This window comes from Zootermopsis nevadensis, unplaced genomic scaffold, assembly GCF_977971745.1.
Source record: "Zootermopsis nevadensis isolate Lab colony 2312 unplaced genomic scaffold, Znev_1.0 Znev_ptg000018l, whole genome shotgun sequence".
NCBI lineage: Eukaryota > Metazoa > Arthropoda > Insecta > Blattodea > Termopsidae > Zootermopsis > Zootermopsis nevadensis.
The window spans coordinates 4,948,467-4,963,505 of NW_028259150.1; the positions used below are offsets into that span (position 1 = coordinate 4,948,467).

General features: G+C 38.3%; 2 protein-coding genes across 15 annotated transcripts in view; one reads left to right on the plus strand and one right to left on the minus strand.

Moving 5' to 3' along the window:
- Positions 1–15,039, minus strand: part of LOC110837427 (UPF0415 protein C7orf25 homolog) — a 306,526-nt gene that overhangs the window by 231,474 nt on the left and 60,013 nt on the right. For all 4 annotated transcript variants that reach the window (XM_087351166.1, XM_087351165.1, XM_087351164.1 and 1 more), the window contains exon 2: positions 4,668–4,735. In XM_087351166.1, the coding sequence (XP_087207292.1) occupies positions 4,668–4,735 (68 nt within the window). The remainder of the gene's footprint in view (positions 1–4,667; positions 4,736–15,039) is intronic.
- Positions 13,749–15,039, plus strand: part of Eph (Eph receptor tyrosine kinase) — a 300,921-nt gene continuing 299,630 nt past the window's right edge. For 6 of the 11 annotated variants that reach the window (XM_022079523.2, XM_022079526.2, XM_022079524.2 and 3 more), the window contains exon 1: positions 13,750–14,684. The gene's annotated coding sequence lies outside the window, so the exon portion shown is untranslated. Of the gene's footprint in view, positions 14,685–15,039 lie in introns of all 11 variants that reach the window. The other 5 variants (XR_002545674.2, XR_002545676.2, XR_015535749.1 and 2 more) reach the window with 1 other exon arrangement.

The following is a 15,039-nucleotide window of genomic DNA, read 5'->3' on the forward strand; positions in this document are numbered from 1 at the left end:
AAACTATCGTGACAAAGTCAATCCAAGTCACATCTTCAGACCTTCTTTCTCTAGTATTTATTTTAATGGATCTTCCCATCAGACACAATTCTCCAAGAAGTATATTTCTTTAAGATTTTAGGATCGAACTATACAAATTTATATATTTTTTAAGCGTGCAACATACCTCAGTCAATCCCAACCCAAATTATGATTTCGGATGAAAGCATTATGATTTGATTATTTTGAAAACAACAATTTAATAAATTAACGCGAAAATGTATTTTGTTACTACAATATTTTACACTTCTATTAAAATTATTCATTCCAACGCTAGATATATTAGAATACGAGAGAATTGTTATGAAACTCGTTACGTACTTATTATCTCGTCTTATTCATAATCCTTGTGTCCAGATATTCTCTCCAGAACAATGTTCTCGAATACTCTCCAGTCCTTCAGATTTACGAGACGAAGCTTCTCTTCCATGCATGATAGCAGGTAAAATTACAGCTGTCTATATTTTAATCTTTAAATTCCGAAGTATTACACGAACAGATAAAAATATAATGGACTGAATAGTATTTGCGTAGCAAAAACTTCCACTTTAAACAACATGGCTTTTATTTTTCTTTCACATCGATAAGTTTGCCTGCTCCTTCTCCTTGCATATTCCTTTTCACTTTGCTCTGGTGTGATTGTTTCTATAGAGACGGGAAACTCAATTTCTGAAGAAGCAACAGACTTCCGTATCATTCGTGCGCTGTACTTCAACAGAAGTGCTGGAAAAGTTGTACTTTCTTCTCCTTCAGCCCGAAGACTTTTCTACCGAATTCGCAAATTTAGTTTTCTACACGGTAACACAGTGAATGAATGTCTTTCGTGTGAAACAATTCAGCATTCGATACAATACCTTCTTCCTTCAGAGAACATTCAGAATATCCAACTACAGATATTCTTCAGCCTCTTTTAAGAACTGATTCACTGTTACGATATTTAACAACGATTTTTAAAGATGTAAGTTATAAAGCGTCCAATAAATCGGAAATCGAGTCATTGATTAAAAGTTGATGCCTGCGGCCTATTTCAAGTTGCTATATGACATTCATATAGAGAGACTGTGTAAAACTACGAAAATAAAAATGCAACTGCAATGTGGCCTGAAATATGCTATAACAGGCTACTTCAAACGTCTTACCTACTTTTCGTTCAGTGCTAATTTAGGATAACACTGATCTTCCTTCTTTCGGAGAATAAGAATGAAACTTATTTCCGTCTTTATTATTACTACTAGTTACTATTATTATTATGTAATCGTTTATCCTGTTCTTAGGTAAGATTATGAGATCTCTATTGCATTATAAAATGCAACAATTTTATTAGAAAAAGATTATCAGAAAATTATTAGTGTTGTCATTCATGTTTGTCTGTCATAGGCTCCTTGCAGTTGGCAAACACTCTAACAATGATAATGAATCATCATCATGTGGTCTATAATTATTTCTGCAAATTTAAGCAAAATAATGTGCTTATGGTCAGGTAACAGACATCTTTTGCGCTAAAGCAAGCCACCGGTCCCTAGTACTTACTCGTTGAGGCATGCCCCAAAGATCCGATCCTCATGCAAAGGAATGTTTCTTAGCCGGTGTGCCGCGGCACTGTGATGTTTCGCGACGCGAGCGTACGCGTGTCGCGACATTTTGATTTCATGCGTGTTCCTACACTTTTAAGAATGTTTCTTAAAGACCGATTAACAGCAGAGGCATCTTATTAACTCTGCTGCTGTTTCTTCGTTTGAATTTTATAACTATTAGCAACGCAGATTACAAAGTGATTCAATGTTTACAGATGCATTATCTTTCACATTTTTTCTTACTTATTACGCAGTTGGGTTTTCAAAAAAAAAAAATTTTTAATCTTATAGTCTTACACAGACGTATGTATATCACTTTTGTGCCAGTCCTTTTATTTATTGGACCAACTACTCGTTAGTAAAATGTTGTTAACTTGTTACATTCTATACTCATAAACTGATAAGAATATTATAGAATTTATAGTCTATAAATTACAAGAAATATGACAAAGTCTAAAGAATTATATATCCACAGTTTCTGCAGTACGTACAGAAAAACGCATGGTACATACATACACACACACACACACACACACACACACACACACACGCATGCTCGCCTGCGTACGTACACATAAGCCCATACATACTACGATAATACGTAATTTGGAGCAGTGAAATATTAAATTACGTAGCAAAGTGCCGCTACATAGGAAAGATTAAGAGACTGGTGTAATGTAATGAACCATCTCATCCGTTAATTTGTGTGACTGAGCCTAGAACTTCCGCGGACAGCCTGTCAGTACACTGGCCTACACTACTATCGAGCCTCTACTCCCGACTTAGATCAATCGTGCTGCTACATTAGTCACGACTCTCTGCTGCCCCTTCTATTCTCTGATAGACACGAAAGCTGCCAGAGCTAATTAGCAAGCCACAGACCCTAGAATTAGCTGGCAGAGTTCATCTTAGAACGGTCGGGCTGTCATCAGATCGCTGCGGTGTGAATCAAAGTACAGAAAAGTTTTATGCTATCTCTGTTTAAACCAGATAAAATGAACGCATAGCCGTGTCCATCCGTGTGTTTCATCCTCGATATTACCTAACGGATTTTCATTTACTTCGGTATCGAGAGGTCCACACAAAAAGGTGTCAAGGCGAATTTCATTTTAGTCTCTTTTAACGCTCGTCTACCATGAAGCTCAAAACAAAATTTGCCAGTTTTCTGTACATAAAGTTGTAACAGTACAAACAACAGTTTAATACCTTATTATGCTCTGTAACTCTTCATTTAAACGCTTATCGATATAACAAGCAAACGTATTTGATGAAATACAAGGAAGAAACTTTTCAGACTGTGCAATATCACATCCATACCCCTGTAACATGGGGTTTCTATCTGAAGTAAAACAACATCAAGAACAATTATGCATGCAAAATCAGAAAGGAGGCTTATTAAAAACATTAAAAAAACCGTGTGGAGACGCGAACTGGAACGCAATGGGTCTGTTCTACTCAGCGGCGTCCAAGAAATGGTAGAAGCTGAACTACTGACAAATTCGTGGAAGCCATTAGCCGTAACTACTACGTGGTCAACCAGCGACGGCCGCCAACTTTCAACTCAAGGAACCCTCAAATTATCACACATTTTAAATTAAATTTACTGACAATTACTATCAGTGTATATAGCATATGTTGGCACCCATCAAGTGTGTTTTTTGAAACACCGAAGACCTATGTGTAGCTTGCATGTAAAAACAGTGATGCTGTCAGCTGGTCTGGGCGGATGTGAAACGTCTCACTTTGAGGGAAAAAGTGGGATAATTTAGGATAATACACAACAAAGAAAATAATGATGTACACAGTTCACCTAGCAAACTACTGAATTACCGGTTGTTGAAGCACATGCTTCACAGTTACCCTTACACTTTAAAGAGTTAATTTCTTTTGCGACCAAAAGCGGTCTGAATCCTTTCACTTACTCTTTTGTTATCACAAGTTGCTACTCTGCATTCAGCAACTATGATGGGTCATATTAAAATTAATTAGACGCCAATTAGTAACTATCTACACACAAAGATAATAAATAACTGAAAAAGCTATGGGGTGCGGAATCTGTGACATTTTTGACCTTGAAACTTTAACCCATGCTAACATTTTTAAAGTGTAGGCAAATGTAAGGATTCTAGATGCTCTTTATTTTCCTTTTTCACGTAATGGACAATTGATTCCTCAGTATTATTGACGAGGTGAAAAAATAATTTCTTCTTGTTCCATGCAGTCCTAATTAAAATTTATTTAATTGTGTGCTGATTAACGATTTTAAATTGTTAAAATTTTGCAAAACTAAGCTTTATCAACAATCCCTACACTGAAACAACCAAACGAACATATATAAAGATAGTACATTGTCTACTTTTAGAAATTTATACTTGCGCACATGGCTAGAAAACTCCATAGCTTTTAAATAAAACCAAAAATTCACCAACAATGGACACTATACTGAACCAGTTGAATCTATCCTCCATTCTCTCACCCTACTTGTTTTGGGTCCATTGAATTGAATAGAATTATTATTTTATACGTATGCTACACTTCAGGTCACTGCATCTCTAACTGTAATAAATGTCTTTCAATTAATGTAAAATAACTATGCATTTGATTAACTTTCGTTTTGCAAGTGACTTTCAAGGGAGACAGCATTTCCAAAAAACAACCATGAATTAAATTAATCTCCAGCGCTGAGTATATTGAAAGCAATGTTTTTTTAAACACAAACATTAATCTTCAGAGGGCAACTTGCTACAAAATTAGTTTCGGAGAAGAAAATGACTGTACAGTGGAATGTTTATAGGTGCAACTGTAATTTTCAAGTCTGTATTTTACGACATCCTGTCATGTACAAGGATGAATTAAAGGCGGATGACAACAGATACACGAACGTCACACTAACAATTGTTGACCATGAAACGACAAGAATGTCTCAGATGCTGGTCGTCACCAAACGAGCTCTTTACTTGGCCTATAATCCACACAGCTACGTACTATCATCGGCAAACATCTGAATAATCGACATCAAAGTAGGCGTGGAAGTATTATAAGAATTGTACTCACCAAGCAGCCTTGTAGAAATAAACACTTATTCTTGCATGGGTAGACCATTGGCAACACAAAATAATAACCTGAAAAGGTAATTATATTAACATGAGTATGAATAACATCAAATTAAATAGAATTTAAGTACAGACATGTGATTAGAATGCATGAAAAACATATCCTGGAGAAGGCATAAAGGCTTAACATCACATGATGCGCCTGATTAGGCGGCGTGGAGTCAAAAGTACCAATTCATTCTAACGTTGTCACCGGATAGAAACCAGTGGCCATCCTGACTGAGTGAAACACTGAGACGCAACTGATCTGTTTTCCAAATGAATTATTTGTAAATTTTCCCACAACCTTAGCATTGCATCGATATTAGTATTACTGTTACAAGCACAGTTATGATGTTGCAAAGCTAGTCACAATGCATGTAAGCACAATTAACAATCACACTGCTCACGATACTTAAAAATGATTTATTTTATTATATACTCACCAGATACAAAAACGTTTTAAATAGAAGTCATGTTTTCTACCGACATGTTTTTCACATATGCATTTATTATACCAGGTTTTAATATTACTATAGTCTGTGTTAAAAATTAATAAAAATCGATTTTAAATTCAAGTAGGTGTCATGTCACTAAAATACGACGCGTTCTCTTGTTTCGAATGTATAAGACGGCCTCCCGATATGAAAAGTAGGTGTGGACAACAATACCTCAAAATAAAGAAAACAGCAAGTTATAGATTAATACACTGATCTTCGGGCCGGCTGTTGTAAACACGGTAATAACCTCCCAGGTTCATAAAAAGGTGTAGAATTTCTTGACCAGCCATGCAATTATTAGCTTCTCAAGAAGAACACAAAATATTTGTGAATCCTGTCCAGAAAGGGCGACTAAAAACGTTATTGTTTAAACAATTTTGGTGCATTTCATGTTCTACCGTCCTATCGATGAACTAAACAGGACACACGTGTGTTAGTGACATGATTATACACGTATGACACTTCGGAAATGTTACCCGAGACGTCTCCTGCCTCACAGGTTTCTCTGTGTTCTACCTGTCGAAACTCTCCTTTGAATCTTACACATTCTGACTAGTTTTTATTAATTCAAAGTTCGCATACGACAGGCGTCTACGTGTGTTCAGTAAGATTTCAAGCAGAGTAAATGAAACAAGAATGGAAAGATTTGCTGCTCTTTGTCGAAAATGTATTTATCACTAAAGGATCTACATTATGTTAAAAACTTTTCAAGTTAGAGTTAAACTTCTTAATTTCTAAAATACTACACTAAATAAACCACAGAAAAATGGTAGCTTTTACAGGGAACAAGCGGCCACTACGGGTTTATTACGGAGGTACCGCGTGATGATATTTTGTGTCCTGGTAGTTGACACTGTTTAATGTAGATTACAGTTTATAATAAATATGGCTGATGCCGACCAAAATTAATTACTCTTGACAGCTTTTGGCATAAACCTACACCTCCCATCTTAAATTTGGCCTTGTGCCATAATATATAAATCAATTGAATATCACTCGATTAATCACGGCAGCTGTAACATTTATACGTCCTTAACACTTGCCTACACCCAGACAATGCTTTTATGGCTGGTGCCTGAAAACTGACAAATAAGATAAAAGTAGGTCTTTATACAACTGAGGAAAGGCGATCAGCCTTAACAATTCGGAGCAGACGGAGAGGAGAAGCACGTCTCCGAAAAAGGATAGATGTCTGCTCCGAACTGACAGGGCAGATCGGCCGGCACCTTCACCGTTGTGAGAACCTCATATCTTGATTTATTGGTGTTCGAATCAAACTTTTATGCAGTATCATAAAGGCCTAACGATATCAAGGCATAAAATTGTTCAATTATATGTATATATATATATATATATATATATATATATATATAAACACACACACACACTGGCGATTTGTTTGGCTGTTTCGTAAGTTATTTAACGATCAAATCAACAAAACCGAGCACCGAAAGGCACTAACACAAAACCAATGAAGGAACAACAAACCATGACAAAAAAAACGTAACTACGTCGAATGGCCGTCAATCGTGCGTACGTATCGACATGCACGAGTTTGTTGTCTATTTGCATCCGATCGTCAAAAGTGAGAAAAACTACGTAAAATCTTCGAGGACACAGCTGGCAAGCCGGTCAACATTCAAATTGCGTACCTTTACACAAGCCGGGCGTCTGGAGCTTTAACGCTACACCAGCCTACTGCGTTTGGTAGTTTGCTAATTTTTTATCCTGTTCTGTTTCTTTTCGGAAGTTCTTACTTAGGGAACAGAGCCTTGCAGCAGTTGCCAGTACGCAGCAATACAGCAGTCTGCCCTCGACGGGCCCGTTAGAATCTTTTTAATAAACACTGGCTGCACCATGCAGTCTGCAGTGGCTGACAACAGCGGCAAGTGCTTATTGTCGCTGACGCGGGAAGAGCAAGGCCTTTTGTTGGAAATCCCACCAGGAATGCTACTTCCCGCGATCTGCGATTCGAAAGCAGCGGGTTGCCACTCCAAAAGGGTGACTCATAAAACGACTTCGTCTGACATATTGTAGGATAGGGTACTTTTGTGTGTAAAAGGGTGATGTAGAATTAGAAGAGGCATAAGCTCATTAAAACCATTATAAAGTAATTGCAAATCACCACTTACAATATGACAGGATCATTTAAGTCTATCTGTTTCAAAGTGATATTCGTTTCTACTTAGCGGACAGAAATCCAGGAAATATGTAGTATCATGGAAACGTCTATGTATCTAGGTGAGATTTCAGGTTATCCCGACAACTAATATGAAAATGGCGTATCTTCTGTGAATATTTGCCGTGTAGTCTGGTAGATACGTTTTATACGAGAGTATAAAACTGACGATGGAGACAGTAAGTTCCCCTGAAAAGCTGGACAATGTCTATCAGACTATACTGCAAAATATCCTAGAAGAAAGCCGTCAGCCGTCTTCGTCTATGTATCTCTTTACAGTGAGCTAAGATAGTCTAGTCAGTGAGGGAAACGACTGGTTAAGGGCTCAGCGATTGGGATCCAGTTCCAGACAGTGCCAGAAGCTCCATTTTGACATTCTTCACCTAGTACTGCTGATAGAAAGGTTATTTTTACACATACCAATTTCGGCCTCATCCCAAAGTGATTTTAATGATTCCCCACGTCAGCTCGCTGTTCTGTTTGAGGAGATCAATTAGTGAGTCTCATCTGCGCAGGTTACTGGCCGGTAGGTATTCTAATAACAGAAGTGATAGCTCAGGGCTACTAGGCCAACCACATCGGCAAAAGCCGCTTCCTACATTGCTGATTAAACGGTTCTAGAAACGTGATTCGGTTTTCAAGCGAACTTTACTTCGGGTAGGAGAAGGAGCCTCTGAATATGGAAACCATAAATTACATTTCCTTATTCATTATACCGCACGATCATTAGACCACCATTAATGACATTAGTAGGTTTAAGCTATCTCACACACACACATGGGGGACACAAGAAACGAGTAGAAGATTTCGATGGTGTACACTAACGATACTTAGTCGATATGGCAATTCAATAGCCTGCTTACTCTCGTCGGTTCCCTCTTTCCTCTCCACATCTTATTACTGTTGCGATGGGGTGAAACTATGTCTGTGTAACTGGGACACTAACGGGCCCTTTGTCAATTCCCCACATGATGTATGTGTGAATATGGAGCAGCGGCGGAATTATACTGACAGGGGAAGGCCGAACGCACGGAGGAAAACATGTCCCATGCCAATTCGTCCACCGCAAATCCCACAGGGACTGCACTGGGCGCTAACACGGGCCTCCACCGGCGAGCCATGGTACGCCCTTCTCCAGAGTTTTAGGCGTTCATTTCACAAAGGACGAAGAGAAAGGGAGTTTTGTCTGTCCGCCCGCCCGTCAGTCTCCATGCTACATCTCTGAACCACATTAACAAATTTCGATTAAATTTAGTTTTCGGTGCCTTCATTGAAATATGGTCGAACCTTATTTTGGTCACGACGTGAATCTCGTATCGCAAATAAATTTATTCTAAAAAAACCAGCTCGTAGCAACCAAACTAGCACATGACAAAAAACTTACAGGCCCAACATTAAACCTAATCCGTAGAAGGATCGTCGCATGGTTGAAAGTAGAGGGAGGCCAGCAAGGCATTGTTGTATGTCATGAGATTCTCACAACCATTTCTCAAACCTGCGTGCGCTCGGGGAAAGAATTTCAAACTTTTAGTTCCGTATAGAAATTTTTCTCAATACATTCCACACCTACTCCTCAAAGTATGACCGCTGAAGAGTCTGAACATGTACACTTATTACACTGACTACGTAGTGGATTTGTCTTAATATTGCCATATTCCAGGTTTAACAACGTAAGTCAAAATTAACTAATTCAATGACAAGGGCATATGGGTTTCCTAGGAAACACGATAATTTGGCTGATCAAAACAATCTCTACCTCAGCCCAAATTCTATCAAGACTACAGGCTACATAGAATTAACCCTTTGAAGTACAAAACGCGTCTAAAATATCTAAAGGTACAGTTACACATTAATATTAAACATACCTGAGACAACAGAGTATCTCCAGGACACCATTAGTAGTAGCCCGTAATGAATCAGCCTCTGTCACAAGTCTTTAAACTTTAAAGTACCATTAACTAAATTAATGGTAACTCCTACAGAGTTTTCCTTGAAAACTTTATATTAGAAGATTCACATTCAAAACAGTAACAAAACCTATATATATATATATATATATATATATATATATATATATATATACACACACACACATATACTGGTGCTTTGTCAATCGCGATAGTTACAGGACAGTACATATTATAAATTTTTTCGTTGTGTGTTTTTCCCATTCGCATTGCTTAAACATTAAATACATAAGGCTGGTTTTGTAAAGAAACAAATTTAGTGGACAAAATTCAGAGTTATTGATTGTTAAAGAATGTGGTATAATATCACTGGGTTTCAAAGGACTACTAAGTGAGGAAAGTGGGAATCTGAAGGCCCATATACAATTTTACCCCATCAACTGAACACAGTGCTGTGTCTTTTTAGATAATAAATATTCCTCGCCACTGTAAGCATATCAACTAACGATGCATTTTTACATTAATATGACTGTCATTTAGTCTGTCTGTTTTTGTGCTGCCGTGAGAATGTAAGTGGTTAGATGGAGGGGGGGGGGGGAGAAGGTGGGAAGACATATTGTGGAGTCATGCTGGCCAACCTCAAGCGTCCCGCAATATAAAGACGAGAGAACCGCCTTACAAATGATTGAGCACTGGTGATTTAAAACTTTGAAAGAACACATACGATCTAACTCCTTACGTAGAGCTGTATTCTGCATTAACAGACTGTATTAGCTACGTTTTGTACGAAAAATAGTTGGAAAGAGAATAACCTGTTCTCTTCGTTTCTTCTGTCCATTGGCTTTCGAAGATTTGTAAGTGGAAAGTAACACGTATAAAAAGATAGTCACCGTGGCCATACCAAATTCAAGATTACCGACAGCCGGATTGACTACTCACTCGTCTGTAGGTAGCTTCACCAGCCATGCTGCTCAGCTGAATCTTCTAGGCCAGGGGTTCACGACCTGAGGCCACATTCACTCTTTATCACGTTGCAAGGCGCCGAGCATAAAACGACAAATTACTGAGACGTGTCAGCTCATTAGAAATACTTACATCTTTCTATCGCAAACAAATTTATATACGAAGATTCCTGAATCGACCTGATGGCGGAGGCAGTATGACCTCAGAAACGTTGGTAAACATCGACCAGAAGACAGAAATCTTCATATTCACCGCTGTGAAAACCTCAAATTTTACAAACTTATATACACTATTTCTCAGTAATTTCGATGTAGAAATTTGTTGACATTTTGTTAATTATTCACTTAAATTCAACATTTAATAGCGTTTTAACTGTAGATGGAGAGAACAGATTTCTTCGAAATGTTGCCTACCACGTATACGACTTCACAACGCAACAGTCCAAAAGACTACAATTTACATGTATTCCAAACTCTATCAACATTTATCGGGAATCATGAACATGATAAGGTGATGGCAACTTCTGAACACAGGAAGGCGCTAACATTACCTGGTCCAAATACATTTTTGTTACTTTTCTCTAAAACGTAATATAGCTCCATATGGTACGCAGGAAAACTCTAAAGAAATGCAAAAGATATTTTGGTCTGAAAACGTGAAGGAAAGAGAACATTTGGAAGATCTAAGCGTAGATGGAAGGATCATATTCAATTTTGTTTTAAAAATATAAGGTAGGAGGGTGCTGACTGTCTGTATTCATTGTGTTAAATACTAGTAGAATGTACCTGCAGTTCATTCGTACCATCTTCATTTTAACATGATCTGATACAGTACAACCCTTAGTGCAGAATGCAATCTGTATTACCGACATGCGATCCCATAAACGTTGGGCAATTACATTTCGTTGTTACAGCAAGAACAAAGGGCGAGGAAATAAACATAGGGAGATACAGGCTTTTCGAGGTAAATGTTAGAAGTTATTAGGGTATACAAAGAGGTTATATGTTTTCCCTTCACAATACACTTCAAGATTATAAGACAATGCCTTTGTTCTAATTTAATTTAGAGCTTAAACGACTGAATAAAAGTACTTCGCTTGATATAATTTAAGACATTTATTGTCCCCAACGTCAAAGATATATGTCCAGCTCATCGAATACACGAGCTACTGTTTGTATAATATCTTATATTACCGAGTTAATCTCTTTTTCGTTCAGATATTTTGCTGAGAACTTTGGTTTAATGTAGGTTCCTCCCTTGAAATAACGGATTAAGTTTCACAACCACGTGCAGCGGGGCATGTAGCATGCATGGCAGAGTTGAGGGAAGCGCACATCAGTCATCGCAAAAACTGCTTGGAAGCCCTAGATAAAAGAGTGATACTAAAATGGATCTTAAGAACAAGGTGTGAAGACGTGTAGTGGGTCCTTGTCGAACACAACGGGACCCAGTGGCAAACTGTCGTCAACATGGTAATGAACATTTTTTCCATACAAGGTTGGCAATTTCTTTGACTGGGAGATGTAACGATTTATTAGCCTCAAGGGGCGCGTTGCTGCATGGAGTTAATTAAACATCGTCGATTTGTTGCAGACGCCATGAAGGCACACAAAAGTCGTGGAGACAAACGTTTACGTATGCGTTTCAGATCTCGGCACTAGATGGATATGAATGGTGATTTGCATAATGTTTTGATCGGATCTTTGAAAGGACATTATTCCATTTTTTAAAGTCCAATCCATTACTGAAAAGTACTGGCTAAACGAAACAATTTTGTTCTTTAGCATTTAGCTATAGCATAACGCGTGACAAACACAACACTTGAGATGCGAATTTTAGGCCACGTACACGAACATCTGAAAATTCGCTACAAGATGCACGGAAAACAATTTTAAATTGCATTCAAAGAACTGAAATTGATACAACGGAATGAAATTAAAATACAAACTTTACAGAAATATATTATAACCATTCAAAAATTGCCCCTTTTATTAATTTTGTGCGTCTGATCTCACATAAAAGATGAGCGCTGTTTGCCCTTCCCGTTTTCTGTCAAGCGTCCTTTGATAATTTGTTCGTTTGAAGTAAAGGATCCCACAACAGCAACGCATTGTAGCAGACTAATCAGGGTGCTACACTTTCAATTTAAGACCCAGTGGTAACTATATATAACACCTGATTTAACAATCAACAATTGTGCATCACGCCCACACTGTTTATTACGGGTTTCCTATAATACTCAGAGTAAAAAGCAATTATTTTTTTAAACAGCGTTAACAAACGATCTCTGTTTTCATGGGGAATGTAAAGAATTCGTAAATATCATTTAGACGAGCTTCAGGTTTAAAGGGTGTTCGTAGCCAAAGTAAAAAAAAAGAAAGTATTATAATTTACTATGTCTTTGAGAGTCATCCCTGTTTCCACAAGATGATCGTAATTATTCATACTTAAAAAGAAACCCCTCTTTCATAAAACAATGCGGGAAAGCTAGATTTCGGAAGCTTCTAGGCTCGAATCTGTTTATATTAAAAACATTTTAAAACAGCCATCCAATCTACAATTAAAAACAAACTGTAAACTATTAGCAAAACAGCCGTCTTTGTGCCGCATTTGTCGAGATCTCGCTGTAGGCATCCTGAAGGTAGGCACGACTGTACGCACGTCCACATACCACTCCACTCTTACCACAATAAAAATATAATAACTGCTTGTGACTAAAACACAATTTGAAAACATTCCCTTTTCTGCGGGTTTTACGAGGTTGCCTTGTGTGTGACTACATTATGCAGTATCCGCTTTTATTTTCTCACGATTTATGCCTGAGACATTCAATCGGACTCTTTGAATGAGGGGTCTGTCTAAGCGCCTCTTCAAGCACAAGACACTACACATGGACACAGATCATATCTCGAGTTTAAATTCTAACCTGTGTTTCCAGTTTTTGTCAGAGAGGCACAACATTTAATTTGTGAGAAATTTTAGCCAGCAGCAGCAAGTGTGAAAAGTGCAGGGCTCACTTGACAGAGTAATGGAGACTGACTTCTGTACTACTAAACTATCCTCACACATTCTCCCTACCTAATCGTGCATCACAAGCTGCAACGTTTTTAAGCGAGACGTTAGCAGATCAGTAAGCAACTTAATAAAATGGGAAACTGACATTACCTGAATTTTATGGAGAAATCAGGAATCAAGCACACGATACGCCCGTTCATCCAGTCTTCAGCCCACTGATCAGACATGATTATGGTAATTAACCTTAAAACAAACGACTGGGTCGCGCGCCAAATCGAGAAGATATTGGTAAGCCTGATGGCCCTACACACGTGTGCGTGAGTGTGTGTGTGTGTGTGTGTGTGTGAGAGAGAGAGATAGAAGGAGCTCAGCCGCCATCGCGCAGGTGGTTGTGCGCAAGTGTAGAGAGGGGCCCGGGATGGTAGGCACGGGGTCGGTCGCTCGCACCAATGCCGCTAGCTAAAAGCCGAGCGCTTGGTAGGTAGCGATCTCGGCTTCATTCCACCTTCCTTTAGTCGATGTTTGAGAGTCGCGGCGGTAGGATTCATTGTGTCTGTATATGCTTACCTGAGGTCACACCATATGTTCATGTGATAAATGGAAGCATTTCAAAGTGTTTATTACTGAGAACGTATCGTGTAAATTTTCTATCGAAAACACCATCTTTATTAGTGATTTTGAAAAGTACAATCTAACCTCTGTCGTGAGGTGTTTGTCTGTGAAAGTATCTGAAGAAATTATTTTGTTTTGTGAACATCGAAAGAGGAGAATGAAATATTCTTTTTACAAATGAAGAACGGACACCGGTATTGTCAGACAAGTCGGTCCTCCTCTTATTCTGCGAATCCGGTTACAACAAAATGGCGGTGGCCTGTGGAGGAGTTTGGGATGCCCCAGCGCCAAGAAAGCAAGATTCCAGCCTACAGATGCAGCTCATTCTGCTGACGTGATATCCCAATTGAAAAATACAATCTCACCTGCACAAAGGAAACATTCCTTCTCTGACACCGCCTCCAGATGCAAAATATTTAATATTTTTATCTTTGTGTGGTTGTTTTGCACTGTTGCAAACTTTCTGGTGGAGGTACAAGTTACTTTCATTGTTGGAAGTGCGATACTAGCGACAATTTCGCCCACCTGTGATATATATGGGAATTAACATTTAAGTATCTTTTTTAAGATCTATTTCGGACATCCATAGCGTGATATGAGCTGTGTGAGTGTGTGTACTAGGATTGTGGTGTGTTTAAGTACAGTCTGACGAGTTATTGATAATTGTATTTTTGATACAGACTGTAACGGAAATAACAAATTACATACAGGATATGAAAACGATGTTCAGGGTGATTGTTATCGCAGCGGTCCAGACTTGGTTTGTGTAGAAATTTCTGCAGATTTGGAAGTCGCTTGTACAGGTAAGGCCAACTTCATGTTTTATTACAAGTAATCTGAAAACTTTCTTGTTTGGCATGTTCAGAATTGAAATTTGTAGATGCAGGTTAAGTGTGAAGAAGGGCCCCCGACACCCGAAACTCCAGGTATTTCAGAATGCGCCCACGATTTAGTCTGGGTTATTGTTTCTGCCGTAGATATTCCAAGGTTGATAACCTGGGTGTGGTGTAACATTATTTCCATTATTTATGGCTACGGTGCGTCAGAAATAATTTTGAACCTTTTCTTCGTTCAGAACATATTTGGCGGGTTGACCGGATACGGTCTCGGTTGCACATTTTAAATATTTTAATTTAATTAAAGTACTGGTAGTTTTTT